This window comes from Balaenoptera borealis, assembly GCF_965194805.1.
Source record: "Balaenoptera borealis genome assembly, chromosome: 11".
NCBI lineage: Eukaryota > Metazoa > Chordata > Mammalia > Artiodactyla > Balaenopteridae > Balaenoptera > Balaenoptera borealis.
In genome coordinates, this window is record NC_138868.1 from 15707233 (window position 1) to 15730655 (window position 23423).

General features: G+C 49.3%; 1 protein-coding gene across 1 annotated transcript in view; it reads left to right on the top strand.

Annotated features, from left to right (window-relative positions):
* The window catches only part of SYT13 (synaptotagmin 13), a 42754-nt gene extending 22158 nt beyond the window's left edge, over positions 1–20596 (top strand). The window contains exons 2-6 of the mRNA XM_082340088.1: positions 5962–6187; positions 8835–8969; positions 10433–10734; positions 14952–15081; positions 16924–20596. Of these exons, the coding sequence (XP_082196214.1) occupies positions 5962–6187; positions 8835–8969; positions 10433–10734; positions 14952–15081; positions 16924–17228 (1098 nt within the window). The 3' untranslated portion in view covers positions 17229–20596. The remainder of the gene's footprint in view (positions 1–5961; positions 6188–8834; positions 8970–10432; positions 10735–14951; positions 15082–16923) is intronic.
* Positions 20597–23423: the final 2827 nt, after the last annotated feature.

A 23423-nucleotide genomic window follows, 5' to 3' on the forward strand; every position in this document is an offset into this window, starting at 1 on the left:
TCAGACCCTGGCCACAATGGCCCGTGTTTGGCCTCATCTGAAAACTCTATGTTCAACTCTCTCTTACTCTGCCATCTCTTTTTTTAAAGTTCAAGTAAAAAGGGCAAAGCCATCCGTTTCCATTTCCAGTTGGGACTGTTTCCCCCACCCGTAACTTCCTGGACGCTGTGATGCTTTAAGATAGATGCCCCAGAGTGAAAACCTGAATTAATAAACAGTCTTTAGGTGAAAAAAAATTAATCATGTCACAAAAAGGGTCACCTGACATCTTTAGTAAGGTTAAACGTTTGTTTACAGATCATTAACTACATAATTAAATTCCTTTTTATCAACATAAGTCCCATAAAAAAGAACAGCATCTGTCTTGTTCACTTCGATGTTCCTAACACTTAGCGTAGGACCTGGCCTGTCGTAGGGCATCAATAAATACCTGTTCATTAAATGAAGGTGTGTCCCGCCCCACCCATACCATCTGTCTTAGCCTGGACGACAGGAAAGCTGAGCCTGCCGGAGGCCTCCGGGCTTTTCTTCATCAGCAAGTGCCATCCAGGGATGCAGGAGGGAGGAGAGGAGGGGGGGCACGCACAGGGAGCGCTACTGAGCCGGCCACCAGCTGGTGTCAAGGGCGACTGCTGGATCTCGAGGTGTCATCTTCTGAAATGTCACTGAACTGTTTGGGAGGAGTAGCGAGGAAGAAGGGAGGAGCCCACAGTGGTCGAACTCCCCCCACGGAGTTTTAACCCTTGACACATCCGGGTTGCCCTTGGGTGGACCCAGAGTGTCCTTGGGTGTCTCACACCTCAGCAGCCACAGAGAAGCCCAGGGCAGGTGCAAGAGGAGTGTGGCACGGGCGAGACATAAGACACTTCGGGGCTGTGCCTATGTGAAGCCGGTCGGTGTCCGCGCAGAGCTGGCCACGTGGGGAGGAGCAAGTGGCTCATGGCCCCGGAGACAGGTGAGGAGGGAGAAGCCAAGGATACAAATCAGAAGGGGCTGATGCTCCAATGAGGGTGTCCCTCCCATCTCTGTACCTGCAGTGCCGAGCACAGCTGGGCATTCCCTAATCGTTGAACACTTGCCTCCCCTGGAAATCTTCCCTGATTCATCCTGCATCTCTATTTCCAGACCTTCTTTTCTGGGTTCAAGGGGCATTTAGAAAGAGAATCCCACTTTGAAATCTTGCCCCTCCTACATCGGCGGTGTAAGGCTTGAACTCAGGTCCTCCCATGGGGTTTGCCCTGCTGGGTACCTCCTTCCTCCCAGGCATTCATCCGCTCCACCTGTAATCCCTTCCCAGGCTCCCTCCCTCAAGCCCCAAACCTCTTTTCTGCTTCTTGGGCATTGAAGTTTAAGCTATTTAAGTGGAAACATAGATGCACTTGAAAGATGTGGTGGAACCAGGGTTTTGAAACGCAACAAATAAGATTGTACAAGGGAACGAGATAGGTAATCAGCTGCTGCTTTCACTACTTGGAGAGGCTCATGTAGTGGTCAGCAGACTCTGCTTCTCGCCTGGTCAAGGGCTATAAATCATTCTCCACTAAAGACAGCCATTGCTGTACAGGATCTTACCAAGGCAGGACAAGGATAAACAGTAAAAGAGGATGCCTTTGGCTGGATGCAGAGGGGCTCAGGGAGATGTTTGAGCCTTACGGTAGAGCTTCTCTACACCAAGGTCATGATCTCCTGTGATGCTCGATAAAATATGCATTGCATCAGTTCAGGATGCTTCTGGCTGCAATTCACAAAGACCCCAATCCAAACGGGCTTCAACAATAAGAACAACATTATTCATGTAACCAGAAGTACAAAGGTAGGACAGCTTTCAGGCTCAGTTGAGCTTAATGACACTGTCATCAAAGACATAGCTTCCTTCTGTCTCTCTACTCTGTGGTCCACCTTGTCGGCTCTGTTCTAAGACTGGCTCACCTTGGTGTCGCGAGGCCGGGCCACACACCTCCTATTCAGCAGGGGAGAAAATCTCTTCTAGTGCCGTGGAAAGCAAGTCCTTTCATTCTGTCTGGGGTGGCTTCCCCAGGGCAGAAACAGTTCCCAAGATGATGCCAAGAACGAATAGAATCAGACCAAAGAGAACCCCCCTCCCCACCCTTGCCCCGGAGCTGGGGTGGGACCCAGAAAGCCTGGTGACCTGGAGGGAAGGTAGAGGGAGAAGGGAATGGATATTGACGGACACCCAAGAAAAGCCTAGCCCGTTGCAGGCTCCTGAGGTTCTCAGGGGCACACAAAGTGAGACCCACTGTGTAGGGAGGAATTCGAACTCAGGCTCTGCAGAGACTTGAGGTGACACAGACTGGACCTCACTCAAAATGAGCCCAGTGATTATTTCCCTATTAAAAATGCAAAGTCAGTCAAATTTGATCAAACTGGGAATTAATCAACATAGCCCTTTTCTAAAATGATTGAACTGAGATGAAACCAAGTGTAAATGTAAAAGTGTTCCCTAGATCAGCCCAAGAGCCTCAGTTCTGGCCGCAACAAATGACAGAACAGGGTGACTCTGAGAAGAGGATGTGGTCCAGTGGCCTGTGGGAAGCTGCCGCAAAGGAGGGAGTCTTAGCAACCCGAACCCCGCGATGCTGCAGTTGCCACTTAGAATCCAGCATCCAAAACAAACAAGGACTTATTTTTTTGAAAAATCAGCTGCAAGGCAGTGGAAATGACACAATTTGGAAGTGAAAAATATCTGGAGGCTTGATTATATACTGCTCGTCAGTTGTATGACCTTGAACTTCCTCCATTCTCCGCTTCTTTATTGTGAAATAGAATAATTAGCATAACTCAGATGAAATATTAGAGGCAAGCACCACTTTGTGGAGGACAAGAAGACATGGGGACATCGGTCATTGCTCTGTATGTCTCCTCCCGGGGCCCAGCCTTCCTCCCCAGCCCTCCCTCTGCCTTCCAGACCCCCTCTCCTTCAAGGTCTATCTCACGCCCTGGCTCTTCCTTGACCTCCAGGACTCCTCTGCCTGCCCCCTGCAGGTATCGTCTGCTCTCTCCCACCTGTTATTTTTTTGTTTTGTTTAAACCCTAAATCACAAAACAATTTATTAGTTTTCCTTTCCTGGGAGCATTAAATACATTTGAATTCAAATGTTAAATTATTTTAATTTGATTTATAAAGTAATTTTAGAACATTTTAATTTTTGGTCAAAAGTCCTTAGATTTTTTTTTTTTAACATCTTTATTGAAGTATAATTGCTTTACAATGGTGTGTTAGTTTCTGCTTTATAACAAAGTGAATCAGTTATACATATACATATGTTCCCATATCTCTTCCCTCTTGCGTCTCCCTCCCTCCCACCCTCCCTATCCCACCCCTCTAGGTGGTCACAAAGCACCCAGCTGATCTCCCTGTGCTATGCGGCTGCTTCCCACTAGCTATCTGTTTTACATTTGGTAGTGTATATATGTCCATGCCACTCTCTCACCCTGTCACATCTCACCTCTCCCCTTCCCCATATCCTCAAGTGCATTCTCTAGTAGGTCTGTGTCTTTATTCCCGTCTTGCCACTAGGTTCTTCATGACCTTTTATTTACACAGGCTGTCTGCTGCCTGCTTCTGTACTGCAGTCCCAAACTGTCAAATATACTCTTATTTACTCTCCTGTTTGTGATTGTCTCCCCAACTCACCTGTACCGGCAAATAAAGAACAGCGTCTCCCACCTCTGTAGCTCGGCTTGTGGGAGTGAAACAAGCCTTGAAATCACCTGTCTCTTGAGTGATAACTCAGAGGTCAAATGACCTGCCAAAAGTCACTCAAGCTCAGACGGTTGGGTCAGTACCAGAAGCCAGGCCCCTGGATGCCCAGTGACACTCTCAATGTGGTGGAGGTGCAAAGGGGACCTGACTTTGCAAATCATACAGCTCCTCCCAGGGTGCCTAGTCGAAATGTGTAATAATGACAAGCGTCTCTGAAGGGTGGGTGCTGCCTGGCAAAGGCTTGAAGGCAGAAGAAAGGTTGGGAGCCACTGGGGCAGTGGGCTTTGGGGCCAGGCTGGTCTAGGCTTGATCTTGTCACTGCCCACACTGACTGGTCCAGGGCAACCTTGGTCCATTGAAGTCAGAAGTGCTTTTCGAGCTCATGCGTGCCAGATGCACTCAGCAGAGATCAGGATAGAGGTGTCCTAGCTTGGGCTGCATTATAGCCTAGTGGGCAGTGTTTCCAAGCGAGGAATGAAGTGTTTTATCCTCTCTAAGCCCCTTAGGGAGTTCTGAAGGATACGTGAGGCAATGCAGGGACTGTAGCCCTCAGGGTACCCGCAGGAAGCGGGTGTTCAGAAGAGGCTGGCTCTTGCTTCTCACCCCTTTCGCACCTTCTCATGGACTCTCCATCCATTGTCCAGTCAATGAGGATAGTTAGGAACGCTCCCATCATCAAGTTCCAGCGTCCTTCAGGAACGGTTGGGGACAGAGTCTCAACCAGGGCAGAATGTCCAGGAGTTGTCCTGGGGTGGTGAAATGTACAGAGTGCAAACACACTAAACCTGAACTTTGAAACAATGTAACCACCGCCCCCCTCCAGGACTGCACACACTTCCCAGCCTCTCAGTCACTCCCGCCACTGGGTAGAGCAGCCTTCATGCCTGGCCAGTCCCTCCAACAGCCGCAGAGCGGGGAGGGGCAGGAGGACAGCGTGGAGGGCAGGCAGCTCCTTGGGGGCTCTGCTGTGGGTTGTTACCTGCCTCAAACTGAGGGCCGTTTTGTGGGCTGCCCACCCAGTGTGCCAGCGTCTCAAGCTCTAGATCTGGTCGTCCACCCCCAATTTCCTGGGGACTGGGCAGGTCCCCAGTATTGCTGCCTGTTAAATAACTTTGAATCCCTCAAGTAGGAGAAATCTCAGTCCCCAGTGGAGACAAAGATAGAAGATTCCACTCCTGTACGAGGCAGCCTTGCTGACTTAAGACTTGACAAGCAGGTGGGTCTTTGTGTAAAGAAAAGACGCGCTTTCCTCCAGGTGGACCTAGCCCTACCCCAGGGCACATAGCTGGGCAACGGGTGCACAAATTGCATTTCAGCCCCCACTTGCTCCTCCTCCAGACATCTTTGTGCAGTGCACAAAACACACAACTGAACATGGCAGCCCTAGCCACAAGTATGTATTGTGTGCTCCTCGTGAGCAGACACTGCAGGAGCAAGACAAGACATAATCCCTGTGCTTATGGAGCTCGCATGCTAGTGGGAGAGACTGACCACAAACAGGCCAGGCTATGGTGAAAAGAGTCCAGGGTGAGAGAGACGCTGTAAAGCAAAGCGCTGGATGTGGTGATAAGGAGGGACAGGCTTGGAGGAGGGACTTAATTTAGAGCTGGTGGAGGTGGGGGTGAGTGGTTTGCAGGGAGGAGTTGGGGGCCAGAAGCCAGACCCAGAAAGAGTTCAGCCTGCTTGAGAAGCAGGTCGCTCAGTGGCTGGAAAGGGGTTTGGGGGCAGTGCCAGAAAGATGAGCACGGCCAGGCTGGCCGAGCACTTACAGGTCACTGCAAGGAGTTTGGATGTCTTGCAAATGTCTGTGGGACCACAGACATTTCTGAGCCATTGGGTGGAGAAAGAGTGGGGGAAGAGGAATAAGAGAGAAAGACTAGGAGGAGAGAAAACAGAGAGGCAGGGAGCACAGATGAGAGCAGTGGAGGGAAGACCACCGTGATAGGCCTGGGGAACGCCTGCGGGCACAGCTGTAGGGTACACAGGGAATGGATGCACGCGGGATGGACGAACAGGGCTGACATCTCAGCGGGCCCTGGCGTGATTCATGATGTTGGGGATTCTGCTGCGCTTGGAGATGACATTTTGCATTCCCAAGTCATGGTCCTCAGAGCAGAAAGCAACCACAGCCTTCCCTCTGCCTCCCCTGAAAGCTCAGGTCATCTACTGTCATTTCTGTGGGTGGGAACAGGCAGGAGATCCTCTCGTGGACTAATCAGAGTGATTTGTGTGTGCAGTTCAACGTCAAAAAGTCCACAGAGCCCGTTCAGCCCCGGGCCCTCCTCAAGTTCCCAGACATCTACGGCCCCAGGCCGGCTGTGACGGCCCCCGAGGTCATCAACTACGCTGACTACACGCTGAGGACCACAGAGGAGCCCGCTGCACCTGCCAGCCCCCAGGTCCCGAATGACAGCCGCCTGAAGAGGCAGGTCACAGAAGAGCTGTTGGTCCTTCCTCAGAATGGTAGGGATCTCTACCCCCCACTCTTCCGTGGGCAGTACTGAGCGAGGGGTGAAAACATCTCTGTAGATGGTGGGCATGGCCAGCCCCAGTGTCCGTGGCATTGGACACTGGGCAAGCAGTGGGCACAGCACCTTGGAATGACAGCCCTTTAGCCCTTTATTCCCTGCATGTTCCCACATTGCGTCTCCCCAAGGCCTCCAACTTTCCACTGGGAAATGGAGAGTCCCTTTCAAGACGTGGGCACCACTATAGAGAGGGGCTAAAGAGCTGCGGTCAAACTACGGGCTTCAGAGTCATGGGTTTAATTTCTCCCCTTTTATATACCCATTGTGTGACCCTGGTCACGTTGCTAATCTTTTGGGGGCCTCAATTTCCTCGTATATAAAATGGGATCATACTATCACCTGCCCAGTAGGGTTGTTGTAAAGTGTAAACATAATAATGCATAGAAAGTGTTTAACTCAGAGCCTGGCCCAAGGATGTAATCAAAACATCATCATTATTATTGTCTCTATTCTCCTTCTCATCAGCATCAACATCAAGAATGTAACACCTTTCTGTGTATAGCGCTATGCTGGACACTGGGGCAGATATGGAAACAGAGACAGTGCCTAACCCAAGGGAGCATGCAGACTTTTATAAGGAGACAAAAAATCCAGCCAGGAGAATGGATTGTTGCATGGTTTGGGGTTTTGTTTTGTGTGGTTGGAGAGGGAGATGGTGGAAACAGAAGCAGTGTAACTGGCTCCTAAGGCATCTTCTGGCCTGGGTCCAGCACCACGCTGACCAGTGAACAGGTGTCCCCCCACCAACCCAGCCCAGAACCACGGTGATTCTGCTGGTGTTTCTTCAAGAACAAATACGGGTGGTGCCGGTGGCAGGAACGAATCCTGGTTGGCTTTTAGCCTCCAGGTTTGCCAGCTCACATTAAATTAAAATAAACCCATTGAGGCCTTGAGAGCTTAAGCTTGGAGGGTGGGGAACAATTTGCATGAGGACCCTTGGGAGTGGTAATCAGAATCAGAAGCAGAATCACAGGGGGGCTCCTCTTTCTTGGGAGCCCCAGATTTCTCAAGGCTGGGATGAAGCCATGCTTGGACACTCTCCACCAAGGACAGCAGCAGAGTACTTCAGAGTCTGAAACTTTGAAGAATTCAGAACACATCCATTTGTTTTCTCTTTCTGGTTCCTCATTCCTTTCCCCACCACAGAAGGTAACAACCACGTTCTGATTCCACCGAAATCTAAGAGCTGATTGGTTCAGCAAATACTGACCAGAGGCCAGGGTGTGCAGAGGGAGAGGACGCCAGATTAGACACTGTCCCCATGACGTGCGCAACTCAGTCTACTCCCACCATCAATGATCCGCATCAACCCCTTTTAGAGCTCAGGGTCCCGATTCTTTTTTTTTTTTTTAATTTTTATTGAAGTATAGTTGATTTACAATGTTGTGTTACTTCCTGCTGTACAGCACAGTGAATCAGTTATACATATACGGGGTCCTGATTTTTGAAGCTGAATCTGCTTCTGCATTTCCCAAGGGTGCTGGGTTGGGTTTGGTCTCGGTTTGGTTTTGATTCTGAAGGCTGAAGCAGTCTGAGACCCGAGAGCTCAGGGTGCCAGGCAAGCCCCCTCTGACACTGTCCATGTGCTGCCCTTGGAAGCCACCCGGGTCCTGGGTGGGTGTGTGTTTGGCTTCACACATTGCTGCTCACATCCTGGTCAACCCATTCCTTGCTTAGACGCACCAGGGAGATTCTTCACTACTTGCAGGAACCCAATAATGAACCGTTTTGGAAATTAAATACTCCTTTATATTTCTGCCCTTTAAATTAGTCCTGAAAATCAAAAAAAATGTTAAATTCCAATTTGCTACAAGTGGAGTCTCCTTAGCTGCTGGGTCCTTTCATTCTCATTAGCTGCTTGACCAATGAGAACCTTCCAGATGTTTGGCTCCTGTCCAAGTGAGGGGCAGAGTGAGCAATATTTGTAGTTTTCAGAACTTCTGAATTAAATTCATTCATTCAGCAAGTATTTACTGAACATGCTCTAAAGTCAAATCCACTATCTCCAACCTTGCCCTCCAGTGTCTACTCCTGCCTGACTAATTCTCTGACATTTATTTCCAGCCATGATGTCCCGGGGAGCAGGGATTGGAATCTGTGAGAGAGATGGAGCTGGAGATGGGCTAGGGAATGATTTGCTTGAAACAGGATGATCAGGACCACACAGTCTGTGACAGTTTCCCCTACTAAAAGCTCACCAGGGGCCAGGCCCTGGGCTAAGTACTTTCTCACTTTATTTCATTTAATGCTCACAGGAACTCCAGGAAGGAGGAACCGCTATCATGCCCATTGTAAAGATGAGGAAACTGAGGTTCAAAGAAGTCAAGTAACTTGTCCAGGGTCCCATAACTATTATGTAACAGCTCATGTCTGACGCCAAAGCCCATGTCTTGCCCACTGAGCTGTGATGGTCCCTTGAAAGGTAATGCCCGGGACCACAGGTGGTCCCCTGGTGCAGCCACCAAGGTTTTGCAACTAGTTAGGAAGCTTTGGGTTTGGATTTGTGGCAGAGATGGAAAAGGCATGATCCAGAAAACAGGACCCCAGCCTGGGTGGGAGTAATGACTTGACCTTCTTAACAGGTGTGGTGCAGGATGTCTGTGTCATGGAGACTTGGAACCCAGAGAAGGCTGCCAGGTGGAACCAAGCTCCCAAACTTCACTACCGTCTAGACTACGACAGGCAGAAGGCTGAACTATTTGTGACGCGCCTGGAAGGTATGTTCTTAGCTGACTTTCACAGCCTTCTGTGTGCTTGTCTCCCCAGAGCATCTGTGGCTGGAGGTAGCACTGGGTACTAGATTAGCACTCTGTAACAAACAAGACCCTGACGTATGTGATGCTCAGACACACAGGGGTTTTTCCTCTCTCTCATATACCGGTCCAAAGTGGAGATTCCTGGTTGGTGGACATCTTTCCTCCAAATAGTGATTCAGGGATCAGGCTCCTTCCACTGAGGCCTCCTTGTCATCTAGCAGGTGGAAGGATGGGGAGAACAGGGAGAGGGCACAACTGTTCCTTAAAAGCTGTATCCTACGTAAGGTATGCATCACGCCTGCTCACTTCCCATTGGCTGGAACTTGGTCACATGACCACTGACTGCAAAGGAGGCTGGGAAATGTGGCCTAGCAGGTGCCCAGTTAAAAGAAGGAATGGGTTTTGGTGAACAGCTAGTCATCTCTGCCATAGGTGCCTTTGACATTGGACAGGGCCTGTGCTAGACACAGAGGGTATTCTGAATGGTCAGCAAGGCTTTTGTAGTCCTTGAACCAATCAGTCTTTCCTACAGGGTCAGGATGTCCCTGGTCTCCCTACCCTGACAATTCACTTTACCATCAGCAAACAAAGCTAAGACTTTGCAAAGGAATCGGGGCTAAAAAATGCACTACTCTGTGGCTCCTGGAAGCTAGAAGCTGGGGACAGGATAAATTGGACTTTTGTACTTAATTTTATTTTTTTGAGGGAGTGTTTTTCGTTTTTACTTCTTTTAAGATTTTTTTTAGTGTTTCATATACTTTCTTACATTTGGGCTTCACAGTAGTCCCATTTTACAGTTTGGAAACTGAAGTCTAGCAACATCAGGTGACTTGTCTAAGATCACTCCAACGAACTGGTGCCAGAGCCAGAACTAAGCCCAGTTCCCTCGAAGCTCAGTGCAGGGCTCTTTCTATTAGGACACACGGCCTCAGTTCTTCATCTTCTCTGCCTGGGTAATGCCAGCTACCCCTTCTCAAATTATCATTGAGGAACCAGTCATAAAAGCTCCACAGGTGCAAATTTCCACACGGGGAAGCCTTAAAAACACCAAAGTTCAGAATGTAAAACAGCAGTCATGCGGTAGCGGCCAAGCGATTTATATCACAGGTCGTTGTGTGGTAAATATTTAATGTAGAGAGCAAACGAATTATGGAATCAGCAGCAAGACTGATGAAAATCATCAGCAGTTTGTGGGCCCTGGCGCCTTGGGGAAATCTCAGAGTCATGAGGAGGATCTCCGATTTCTAAATGTCTTACTGAAAGGCGATTGCACGAAGCCAGTGTCGTCAGCCCCGGCGGGGTCTTTCAGACACCCAAGGTCATGACAACTAAGCCGGATTCTGCAGCTCACAGCAGGGCCCTACTTCTCCCTTCCCCTGGTCCTCAACAAGCCCTACATCTGGCTGCTTTCTCCCCGGCTGCAGCTGTGACCAGTGACCATGACGGAGGCTGTGACTGCTATATCCAGGGCAGCGTGGCCAACAGGATGGGCTCCGTGGAGGCCCAGACGGCCCTGAAGAAGCGGCAGCTGCACACCACGTGGGAGGAAGGCCTCGCGCTCCCCCTGGCAGAGGGGGAGCTCCCCACAGCGACCCTGACACTGACCCTGAGGACCTGCGACCGCTTCTCTCGCCACAGTGTGGCTGGGGAGCTGTGCCTGGGCCTGGATGGGGTGTCGGTGCCTCTGGGGGCCGCCCAGTGGGGCGAGCTGAAGACTTCAGTTAAGGTAGGGCTGCCTCTCCCCGGGAAAGGTAAAACCTTTTAGTGGCGCGTGGGATGCAGGACTGGGCCAGTGCTCATGGAACAAACTTCAGAGAACTTCCCAGGCTAGGGGCGGGGGTCTGGAGAGGGAGGCGGGGTATCAAAGTAAGGTGGAGTCTTGAATAGGGTGGAGGGCTGGAGCAGACTGATAGCTCAGCACTGGGGATTCCTGGTGTCTAGTTTTGCTTCTAGCTTGCCAAGCACACGCCCACCCCTGGCCTCGCCGTCATGGAAGACATCGCATTGTGAGTGAGTTGGCTCTGGTGCTAACAATATTATCCCCATTTAAAACCATTCATACTCCCCATGCACCTAGTGTGGGCCAGGCGGTGCAGGGGAGAGGAGCGCCGGGCAGAGCCCCTCGACTCGCAGAAAGTACAGGCCAGAGGGAGAAGTTGGAACAGTTGATGATGACAGTGATGTTGGCTATGACGATGATGATATCTGACATAAGACATCTAAGAGGGGCCTAACTGAAGCGCTCTGACGGGGAGTTCTAAAAGGCCTGGTGTGCAGTGGTGCTTGTGCTGGGCTTTGAAGGAGTGACCAGTGCTGGGGGGTGTTGGTTGTAGCCTGGGATGGTTCTCCCCACCCCTCTGCTGCTGCAGAAGCCGTGAGTGGGAAACAAGCGTCTGCTGAGATGCTTCGCTGTTCAGAGGGAGGTTCCTTGGAGAGCAAATCATCATTCCCCACAGGCCAGGACAGTGAGGGGGGTCAAGGAAGGTCAGGGCTGCAGGACAGTGTGTGGCTATTTAGGCCCCCAGGTCCAGGCCTCATCCAAGGGTCTGCCATGATGGTGCCTAGAGGGAACCTTCTGGATGACCAGTCTCTCAACCAGCTGGTCAGTGCCTTATCTGGAGACTGTATAGCCTACAAAGCCTAAAATAGTTACTATCTGGTCAGGAAGTTTGCTGACTCCCAGACTGGAGTAATAAAAATACTAACAAAGACACTAATTTTTGAGCTTTTACCATCTATCAGTTGCTATGCTTCGAACTTTACCTAAGTTCTGTCCCTAATCAACCAGGCGGAAGTGACACCAGGACTATGGCATTTACAAGCAAGAGAACTGAGGCTTAGAGTAGCTCAGTGACCCGCGTGGGGTCTCCCAGCTGGGACCTGGCAAGCTCGGCCTTGAGGCCAGGTCAGTCTGGTTGTAAATCCCGGGTTGTCCTCCTGCCTCTGTGGGATGTAAGTGCGCGACAGTGTACGAGACGCAGTCAGCAGGTGCCTTTCCTGATGAACTCTGAGGGAGGAGAGAGCACGCTTTCACTCCCCACCTGCTCCACTTTTTGCTGTGATATCTTCTTCGCCTTATCTTCCTCTCTTTCCCAGCCTCAGAAAATTGATAAACACTGACAGGCGCTCTCAGCTGGACCCAGGCTGTTCCCAAGCACACTCTCTAATTAGTGTGTGATTTGGGACTTGTGTGGAATCACAGCCTGGGCCCCCCCCGGGAAGAGGAACCCGACACTTTGGTTTATTCAGCTGGTAAACCAGCTTCCTCAGGAGATGGAGGGGCTCCACCCCAGGGCTTTGGAGAGTTTGGTGCTGCTCCAAAATGGTAGAAATGCAGCCTATCTGTGCAGAAATCCCAGGCACCTAACCTGTTTCCATCCTTTCCCCTAGAAGAACAAAAGTTATTCATTCATTCCACAAATACCTTGCCCAGTTCCCACCATGTGCCAGGCACAGTGCCAGGAGCTGGGGACACAGCAGTGATGAAGACAAAAGACCTGCCCTCACGGCTCATCCATCCTAATAATCATCACACTCATGGTAGCTGTCACTGTTCCGCAAATGTACTCCCACATCCACTTGGACCGCTGGCCTGCTTGCCATGAATGTGAACAATCTCAGAGGGCAGCGTGGAATCAGAAGTCTGAGATGGGGCTCTTGGTGTATGAGAGAGCCCCAAGGCCAGGCTAGGGAGCCCCTTGCCCCCACTAGCTGGAGGGTGCGGGCTGATTTGAGCAAAGTGGGTGGAGCCATCAGTTGCTGTAGCCCACATGTTTTTCTTCTCTTGGTCAGAATGGGTTAAAGGAGGTGCCAGCGGTGCCCCAGTTCTCACCGGAAGACACTCAGCCAAAAGTGGCATGTGCGTCACCATGGACCACAGAGTGACCCACTCCAAGGGCAGCTGGAATGATTCATTGAGAGCCCAAGAGAAAGATGCAGGGGTGGTGGGTATGGGAAAAAACAGAGAAAAGATGGAGAAAGAAAGAGGGTTATTTTTGTCAGCAGGTACTACAAACAGCAGAGCCGAGAGGGCAGATGCTGTTAAAATTCTCCAGCTGTGGCACAGCCAGCTGGGCTCATCTGGGGCTCTTGGCTCCTTACACAGAGGTGACGAGCCCTTCACGGGCTGATGGGTCCAGGCTTCTCTCACTTGGTCACCCTGTGGCCACAGCCCAGGCCAACAACTGTGGACCTCCAATAAGTGATCTTGAATCAGGAGGCTGGTGCCCATCCCAGCTCAGCTGCCACCCCTCAGTACACATGCCTGAACTCAGTTCCTTTAGTGTGAAATGAGAGGTCTGTCCACCGAGGATGCTGGAGGACCACGGGTTTAGGACTGGGGCTTTGCTATCAGACCAGACCCCCATTCAAGGCTCAGTTTTGCCACTTAGAGGCTACATGACCTCAGGCAGTGAAGTGCCCTCTCTGAGCATCAGGGTCTTATGCTTAAAATGGGAGCCAGGTCAGTATCCCTCTTAACTCTTGTTGTCAGGATTAAATGGGATGTCTCACCCTTCCTTCTCACAAATATGTATTGTGTGTCAGCTGTGTGCTAGGTGCTGGGGATGGCTTTGTGGAGATGAAGGCTCGGGGGATAGACACTGTAATTGCACCCAGCACAGAATGTGTAATGTTAGCTGCTACACTTAATGCCATTACCAAATTCCTGGCATCTCCCAGAATCATTCCATGGTATGACTAGCCACTTAGGGCTAGTTGAATTGTTGCGGTCCTATTGAAGACATGTTTCCTGGATGAAAGGTGTGACCCCGGCAGAGGGCTGGCCAGCTACTCCATCCAGCTTCACTCCCTAAACCGAGACCGGCTCCCATTCACCCAGAAACAATGTTGCCACTTAATCATCTCAAGAAGTAGTGATTGTCCTTCCTTGATAACTAGCGGTAATCGTCAAAGCAAGGGGACAGGTGCTGTCGTGTGTGCCAGACACTGTTCTAAGCCGTCAAATAGTTACTCATTTAATTTTCACAACCCCATTGGGTGGAGATATTATTGTTCCCATTTTACAGATGAGGAAATGGACGTTTTGTAAAGAGAAATAACTTGCCTAAGGTCACACAGCTAGTAAATGGTAAGATTGGAACTGAAACCAGACAATCAATTCTATACTCTTAGCACTACCCTTGGGCTGTGACCTGCCTCCTGTGGTGTCTCTTTCCCTCGTTGTCGTCCCTCAATGGATTTGTTGAAATTCCAAGCAAACTGTTGTAGGAATTTCAGTGGAGACACTCTGTAAAGCTGCAGATGGGGGATGGGCATGCTGGATGCGTCCCGGAGGCATCAGCACCTCCTGCAAATCACAGTTACTGCCAGTGTCTCTGGTGTGGTACCTCCCCTCGTATGCCCGGCCTTTTGTTGACACGGTTGGCCATTCTGTTGACCAAGCCAGGCCCTGCTCAGCATTAGTACATCGCATTATTGACTCTCTCAGCCCTGCAGGGCCTGGAAGGGATTATTTTTTCAAGCAGAGTAATGTCTTACAGCAGCCTGCTGCCCCAGGGACCTGATGAGTCAAGGCAGTGGTTCTCAAACTCTGTTCCCTAGAACCCTAGGGCTCTATACAGTCGCCCCAGGAGCCGGGGGCGGGGGTGATGAAGGTGAGAGGGGGTCCAGGCCCTCTGGCCCTGCCACATCCTGAGTGGCATCTCTTTGATCTGTTTTATATGTTGGATTTGAATATAAACTATTTGGAAAATCACGTTTTGTGGCAAATGAAAAAAACTTGTATTGAAACACATGCTACACAGAATTCCTCTGTGCCTTCCTCCCTTCTGCGAGGGTGGAGAAAGCAGTACTGATGGGTAAATGGTTTCTAGGATGCCCGTTGGATACGAGGCTAGTGTGATCACAGCCTCAGCGATGGTGAGGGGGTCAGAAGGCATCCCTAAATGAGACTCACCTCCTGCATCCCCTCTTCTGTTTCAGGAGGCGTCTGCAGGAACGGGAGAGGTCCTTCTCTCCATCAGCTACCTCCCGGCTGCCAACCGCCTCCTAGTGGTGCTGATTAAGGCCAAGAACCTCCACGCTAATCAGTCCAAGGAGCTCCTGGGGAAGGGTGAGTGAGGTGTGAGAGGGGAGCTAGGGCCCCTCCCACTGCAAGGAATAGGTGCGGGGGGGGGGGGTGGCACCTGGGAGGCAGTGGGCACAGGTGAGCAGGGATGTGGAACGTCAGTACGTTTGTGGAGTCAGCCTCAGCCGTGTCCTCCACCCCAAACGTACACACCAATTTGGAAGGACACATTCACTTCTCTAAATTCACATCCATTCACTCCTGGGCCGATCCCACCCACTGGGGCCCAGGAATGAGCTAGCTGGGGCTCCCTATGTTGCAGATCCATGACGAGAAGAATCAGCCTTACCCATGGGTCATAGGAAGCCAAGGATCAGACTGTAGCCAGGGAGTGGAGTGTCTGGGCTGTAGGGAAAATTTAGCCCAGCCCTCGTCAACCAGACCTGGCTGGACCCACCTTCCAGGCAGGTGTCGGGAAGCCAGGGTTCTCCTTCTCCAGTTTCAGCTAGCCGCCACTCTACTCCCCCCACCCACCCTAGGCTCCTCTCTCTTCCCAGCCTTTGCCAACCTGCCATCCCCACACCAGCTGAGTGTGGGCGACACCAGAAAGCGTGTGGGTGCACAGGCTAAGGCGGCGTCTGTGCATATACCCAAATAAACATCTCCTCAACACTCTGGAAGCCTTGGCTTTTCCTTCTGGATACCGCAGCACAGGCCGCAAGTCTTAAGGACCAAACAGCCTCTCCTGTCAGAGCAGAAAAGCAGCATTGGTCAGTCCTATGATACTTGGACCCGGAGCCAAGGGCTCAGAGCAGGATATAAATAAATAGATATTTATAGCAGCAAACAAATAAAGAATTGCCTCTGCATTCAGAGCCTTTGAGCAAGAGATTTTTGGCGAATGAAATCAGAAGAGTTGGTCTGGCTGACAGATGCCTGAGCCAAAGGTCAGAATTCAATGCTTTTCCTCATCCCCTCCAGACAATACTTTGTCTCCTGCTCTTTTTTTTTTTTTTTTTTTAATCTTTATAGCTCCTGTCAGGACAATTACAGCTGAGCACTTTACCTCTCAAATATCTCTGCTGAAATAACAAACTAACCGCCTGGGGGTGATAATTATAGCAATAAATACAGAGTAACAATTATTCTCACATTGCTTCCGAAACCCTGACTAATGAAAACACAATCTGAGTCCTGCACCTCATGATGTTACCAGAAAGCTTGTCTAGTGACCTGTTGGCCAGTCTCCTGGGGTGGAGAGTTCTACTGGGGGTCAAGGCAGGCTGCCCTTACCCTCCGCATGAGGTCGGGATCCTCAAGTAAAACCTGCAAAAGAACAGATGAGAAGAACTCAACCAACCAGCAGGAGACCTACTATCTTAGGAAGAGACAAAAATGCTTGGACGGAGAACCAAGGGGGTGAAGACGTAGGGATGGCTTAGTGTTTCTGGTCTGAGTTTAAAATCAAGCTGCAGGACGTCTGAGCCATCATCCTGGGCCTGGTTTGATGTGGGACATGAAGGCACTCGGAAGGGCTCACGACAAACTTTCCTGGCTATACCTTAGCGTGACCCTGTCATGGGCCACCTGATGACCAGCCACATATATTGTGCTATGGTCTGTTCTCCACACTTGAGGCAGGAGATTTTGCCGTACCCCCATGTCTAGATCAGTGTCTGCCATATGGTGGGCATTTAATAGCTGTTGAATGAATACATGGCCCATGGGGTGGGGGGAGGGGTGGTAGAGAGGGTGCCTCAGTGCAGATCTTGAGCCAGAGACCCTGTCTCTCCATCCCCAAGAGGGAATATCGTCCCAGGCCCCACCACGCCCCAGAAGCTCACTCTCGGCCCTTCTCTCTGTCTCTGTCCCCCTGTTTCTCCCCAGATGTCTCTGTCAAGGTGACCTTGAAGCACCAGGCTCGGAAGCTGAAGAAGAAGCAGACAAAACGCGCCAAGCACAAGATCAACCCCGTGTGGAACGAGATGATCATGTTTGAGCTGCCGGATGACCTGCTGCGGGCCTCCAGTGTGGAGCTGGACGTGCTGGGCCAGGGTGCCGAGGGGCAGAGCTGCCCGCTTGGGCGCTGCAGCCTGGGCCTGCACGCCTCAGGCTCCGAGCGCAGCCACTGGGAGGAGATGCTGAAGAATCCGCGCCGGCAGATCGCCATGTGGCACCAGCTGCACCTGTAGGCGGCCGCCCAGGCCGCCACCCTCCTCGGGCACAGCCCGCTCCCAGCCCCACTGTCCTCTGCGACCTCCTCTTGTGCCCCATTCGCATTCTGACACCAGAAGACAGATGTGTGTGCGAAGACCAGGACCCTCTTCCTCTCCCATCACACTCCTGTTTCTTAAAAACGAGCAAGGCAGGGCAGGGCGGAGACGGGACATTTGGGTCAGGAGGAATGCGTTTTGCTTACCTGTGTTACTGAAGAGACACTTATCATATACGGTCTGTGTGCAGGTTTTGCAGTGGGGGTCAGGCCAGATGCAGAGAAAGCTTAATCTGGGGAATAATGGATGCAAGGAATGTGGCTTTTTAAAAATAAGTGTGTCAAAAAGGATGACAGAAATGATGTATCCTGGATCATCTCATAAGAATTAGAGATTGTCAGGGTGGATGGAATCTTAGCCAGCATGAAATTGTGCTACTGACCCAAGGCACTAACTAACCCAGCAGTTCTCAAACCTTAGTGTGTGAAGAATCACCAGCAGATTCCCAGGCCCTGTTTTAGACATTCTGAATCCGTAATCCTGGCTGAACCCCAGGAGGCTGCATTTTTAACAAACACAGAGTAGTTTGCATGCCAAGGTTGGAGCACCGCACTTGGAGAGAACCCTTTTACAACATCCCAGACAGGGTTTCACAGTCCTCGTCAGGCCCCCAACACCCTGGGGCTGCCGGTGCCAATGGTGGACCTCTCAATTGTTGATATAAAATTTAGGAGCCTCCGTTTTTAACGTCATCATTTGAATTCTTAATGTTTTCATCTGTGCTTTTCAGATCCTGCTCTTGGACTGAATTTTGTGCTTTCTATTGAATAATTGTATTGTTTCATCTCGAAATCAGTTTATGTTATACTTGGGGAGACCTTCCCTGACCAGGAATAGGTGGGATCCCCCGTTAGTTATTGGATGCTGGTTGTCACGTCCACCAGCATCACCAAAGTGACCCTCTGAGTCAAACGCATCCCTTCTCAGCATACCAGCCACTTGAGGAGGAATTCAGTTTGGGGCACATAGTAATTTAGTCTGGCTCTGTGGAGGTAGAGAAGGAAATGAGGTCTTTTGCAAATGTGCCCCTGTCCCTCTGTTTTTAGGACCTATCACTTTCATTAGTAAATAATGAGCAGCTAGGTTTCAAATCAATAGCTAATTATTCCAAATAGCTGTCCACATCATTAATAACATTATGAGCCTTGCTGAGTGGTTATATTCTTTGCCTGGGAACCAGGATTCCTGGGTTCTGTTGTTGACCGTCCATAAAATAGGACTAGTGACGCGGCAGCTCTGTCTCTGTGAATGATGCGATAGATGAAATTGTACTTGAGAGCTATAGGCATCCCTGGCTAGAGACAAACTCCAAGGCCACCAGCAGATCATCTTTAAGCTTCATGTTGGGAACTGACCATGCCCGGAAAGTGCCAGAATCATCCCAGGCATTTCCAGAACCATGGATTCTACATTTGGACTCTTTAATACTGACATCTAAACTCTGGGCCTTCAGATGTCACCCAGGCCCCTGACCTAAAAATGAATTCCTTTCCTTCAGTCCTTTAACAAGTCAAATCATTCTTGGTCTCTCCCTGAGAATCTGAGTAGAGACATATCACCTTTGTGTCGTTATTTTCCCTTTCTGGACAGAAGTAGAAAAACATTTAGAAATAATTTCGACCTGTCCCCTGAAGAAACAGAAAAATATCTAATCCCTCTCAAATGGGAAATTCTTTCACGTAACTGGAAATCTCTCCCATTAAGGCTGGCCACCGTCTGCCAAGTTTTTTTAGGCAAGGCATTTGTTAGTGGTTTCCTACGACCTGTTTTTGAGATCCCTCTCACCATTCTGGTCTCCCTTTTTTGGTTGGCATGCTGAAACAGAACAAAACATTCCCTATGTAAGCTGACCAGTACTCTCTTCTTGGTAACATCTTCTACTCCAATCTAAAAAAGTCTGAATTCTAGACTTAAAATCAGGAGACGTGGGTTCTACTTCATTATAAGTCCATTCACCTGCCTTACAGGCACACCAAAGGATGTTTGAGGTGAGTTAATGGGGCCCCTGATCCCAGAATATCAACTCCACCCACAGTCATTCTATCATGAGGCATTCATTTCTTTGGATCTCAAAGGTTTAGTTTTCCAGAATCCAAACTAAAAGTTGCCTCTGATGGGAGTCAAATGTCACTGCTTAACATGTTAGGTGTCAGCCATCACCTCACTTAACAAGGTTGTATAGAAATGAGACAGATTTTGCAGGGGTTTTTGCCTGTTGTGTTCACTGGTATATTCCAAATGCCTAGAATAGAACTGGCTCATGCACCCTCAATAAATATTTGTTGAATGAATTAATGAATGAAGACTGGATAGGGGAGTAGGCAGGAAAAGACACATTTTTATGTAAATGGCATAAAAATCAGAGTCCTAGCTGAGTTCTCAATGGTAAAGTCATCAGGCACCTCAGCAGTTGGCCTAGAAATTCATGACACTGAGTATTACCATTCACCTAATAACAATTTATAGCTCACTATGTAAATGTAATTAATGATAGACGAGATTATAAAAGCTGTGCTTTTCCACCAAAACTCCATCTCAGTGAGTTTTAAATTACCCAGAGATATCAGACTGCCAGATGAAAAAACTTCACTAATCTTTGCATCAGCTTACCTTGTACCAGATACACTTGCAATTTACTACCAAATTAGAGTAATTGAGTCTGTGTGAACGTATCTGATGTTTTTTTTTTGAAAGGAACACCTTGTCCTTTGCCAGGGAGCATTTTCTAAGAAGTGCATGAATCAGAGGTGAAAATAAAGTGAGAAACCATCTCTGACTGGGCTGTCGCCCACAAGGTGATCTGGCTGTGTCATAGATACATGGCGATGGGGTAGAGAATTGGGAGTCTAATCTCATTAATCTGTAACTCACTCCTTGCCTCAAATCAGTATATATTTGTTGAGTGCCTATTGATCAAGACCTTGCACGCATCTGTCCATTTCAATCTGAGATGTGACTCTTGGTGTGGATTCAGTGGCAAATCACCCCAAACAAAGCTATGTAGAGAGAACAATTTGGGAGAGCAGTTCTTCATGGGCAATTCCTTTGGGATGTAAAGGAGTCCTGGGCAGTTTAAGCCAAATGGAGGTGAGGACCACCAAAAGAGAGACCTAGTCCTTGTGATTTGTTTTTGCTGCCTGTGTTCCTGTTGTCAATTCTAAGTGTGTGTCTGTTTTGCAATCATGAACCGAAGCACAAAAAGACGCATGAGATATTGTAGTCACATGTCTGGTGTCACACTTTGGAGCAAAAATCTTGCAGTGGTAAATAAATAATTTCCGACAGGGTCAGCTGCCTGGTGTTTTTTATTCCCTTTTACTTAATATTTTAGACATATAAAATGTAGAAAAAATAATTTGATAAACACACATGAACCCCTGCCAAGTTTTATAAAACTTGACAAATACAGTTGAAATCCCCTCAGCCTTTCACTCAGGAGACCACCATCCTGAATTTAGGGTTACTCACCTCAAGCCTTTCCTTATCTTTTTACTACCTGTACATGTAAACCCTGAGCACTATAGAATATTTCGTGTTTTTAATTTGAAATTGCATCACATTATTTTTGCTCTACATTAAAATTTTGAGCTTTATCCATGCAGATTTATTTAGCTCTAGTTCCTTTATTTTTTTTTGCTGCTGTATTATTTTCCATTGCATGAATATACCACAGTCCCATTCTCCTGTTGACGTATGTTTAGATATTTCTTTTCCTTTTTTTTTTCCGTTAGAGGAAATGCTGCTGTGAACGTTCTTGGGCAAGGTCTCTTGGGGATTTAACTTTATTCTTGAGAAGAAAAATCAGGTGGAAACTAGAGACTTTCTCTAATGTCCCCCAAAGTAGTACTCCCATCACTGGAAGAGTCAGGGCAGTGGCTTGGGGTTCACCTGTGCTCCAGGTGGTGGGCAGGGACAAGGGAACTTCCAGAATCCTGTCATCTTAGGCCCTCCTGGTGGCTGATGGAGCCCTGGCTTCCGGAAGGGGCTCAGGCATTAAGCCAGGGGAAGGGCCTGAATTTTCAAGTCAGTAGGCAATCAGCCAGGTCACATGGAATTAAAACCAAAGGCTCTTAAAAAGGATAAATGAACCACAAAGAAAAGCTCTGCTTTTCAAGTCTGTGCATGTAATTCCTTATTTTATATCATATACATATTTGTTATCTTTTAATTACAGCCAGGATTTAAACTTCCATAATTAAATAGAAGTGGGTTTTATCCCACGTAGCCAAATACTGTGTAGACTATGTTTCACAGGTAACTATGAATACGGCTCCTGGAGCCCAAAACTAATATTTGAGAGTCTCGATTTATATAAAAGAGAAATGGAAGAGGCAAGAAGAGTTCAGGAATCATTTTATATGGGGCTTTCCCCTGAACCTCCTTAAATAACAAACTCTGCTCCTGCCTATGAAATAACTCAAATCTAGAGCACTGCATTTAGGAGCTGAGAACCTGCAACCCAGCTGGGCTTTGTCACTGCCACCTTCATGGCCCTGGGCACGTCACTTGCCTCTGGGCTTGTGCCCGCATCTGTAAAATAAATTTGGACAAAATGATCACTCTTCAAGTTTGAACATTTTGTGATTTGGTAATTGAGACTTTTCACATTATCTCTGGCCTCTAATCTCATGCATAAAACGAACTAAACCCACGTACACGTGTACCTGCCTTCCCTGCCCCGGGCCTGGTGTCCTGACAGCCACCTGCTCCTCCAGACAGTATGCGATGTTACCTGAGGCTCTGAGTCCGCCTCTTCTCATTTGCTTAATTGCTAATGGAGCCAGTGGTAATTTTCCACCCAAGAGTTTCTGTTTTTTCAGAGCCAGTTAGAAGCCCAACATTTCAAGAGCTTGGAACCCTGGCATCTGTTCTGTCTCCTTCCCTGGGCAGATGCCTGGCAAGGACAGAGCCATGGGAAGTGGCTGTGGATGGATTTAGGGGGTTGGGTGTTTTCTTGGTACCAGCCTTGGAGAAGGCCCCCTGTGCCCCGCCCTCATCTCCTGCAGGTGAGCCAGCACAGATGGTCCCTGGTGGGGACCTTGGCAGCTTCCAGAAGCCAGAGATGGGGGCAGGTGCCTACCTGGGAGGAGGTGGGAGGAAGCCTGTCTTAGGACTGGAAGCCAGATGTTACCATAGAAACCAGTCTACTGGTGGCTTGTCCTCAGCCAGGTGAGGTCTCTTCTCAAGGCAGACTCTGCTGGAGCCTGGTTTCCCATCCCAATTTCCCAGCACTCATTCTTGGTGGCTCAGGGCGAGTGGGTGATGGCAGAAATCCTGTTTCAGAAACTCAGGATTCAAACCAGGGACAGACGAGGAGAAATCTGTTCTTCCAGCCAAAAACAAACCAACCCTCTTTGCAGTCGCTTTTCCCTCGAGAGCCAGGTGAGTTGAGCTGTTGACCAGAAGAAGGTGCCCTGAGGCTCTCTCTCCAGGCTGAGAAGGAAAAGGTGAGTCAGGCAGAGGTCTCCAAACCAGGTGTGGCATAGGTATTGGTAGCTCTGTATTAAAAGTCACAGGCAACCCCTCATCCGGGGTAGACCCTGGGATTCAGGGTGAAAGAAGGGAACCCTAAACTTCCTAGCATCTACTTCAACCTGATGTTAGAGGTAACAGTAACGATGATAATGACGCTGGTCACCATGTTGTTAAGCCTCTGCTCTGTACTGAGCCCTGAAGACGCAGACTCAGATAAATGACTTGTCCAAGGTCTCACAGCTTGTAAGAGGCAGAGGGGGGATTTGAATCTGGTACCACTCTAACCCTAAAGTTCAGGCTCTGACTTAGAGCCAGTGGCCAAGGGTTTTTACTGGAAACGTAACAGATGCATAGGCAGTAGTTTCACAATGCTACCTGGAACTACGGACTCAGAATTGCCACTCTGGGAGGAGCTGGAAAAGTTCTCTTCCCTGGGGGAACTTGGAATACCTGCCTGGGTGGGGTGGAATATTATCCAAAGGACAAGAGCAGGATGGAGTGGAGGAGAACTCAAGTAAGCACCTCAGGGGCCGCCTCCACTTTGTAGAGAAGGGGCTGGGTCAAGGCCAGGTGTAGCCGGATGTCAAGTGCTGGGGCATCCTAGTCAAATGAGGAAACTGAGACAGAGACAGGCAAAGT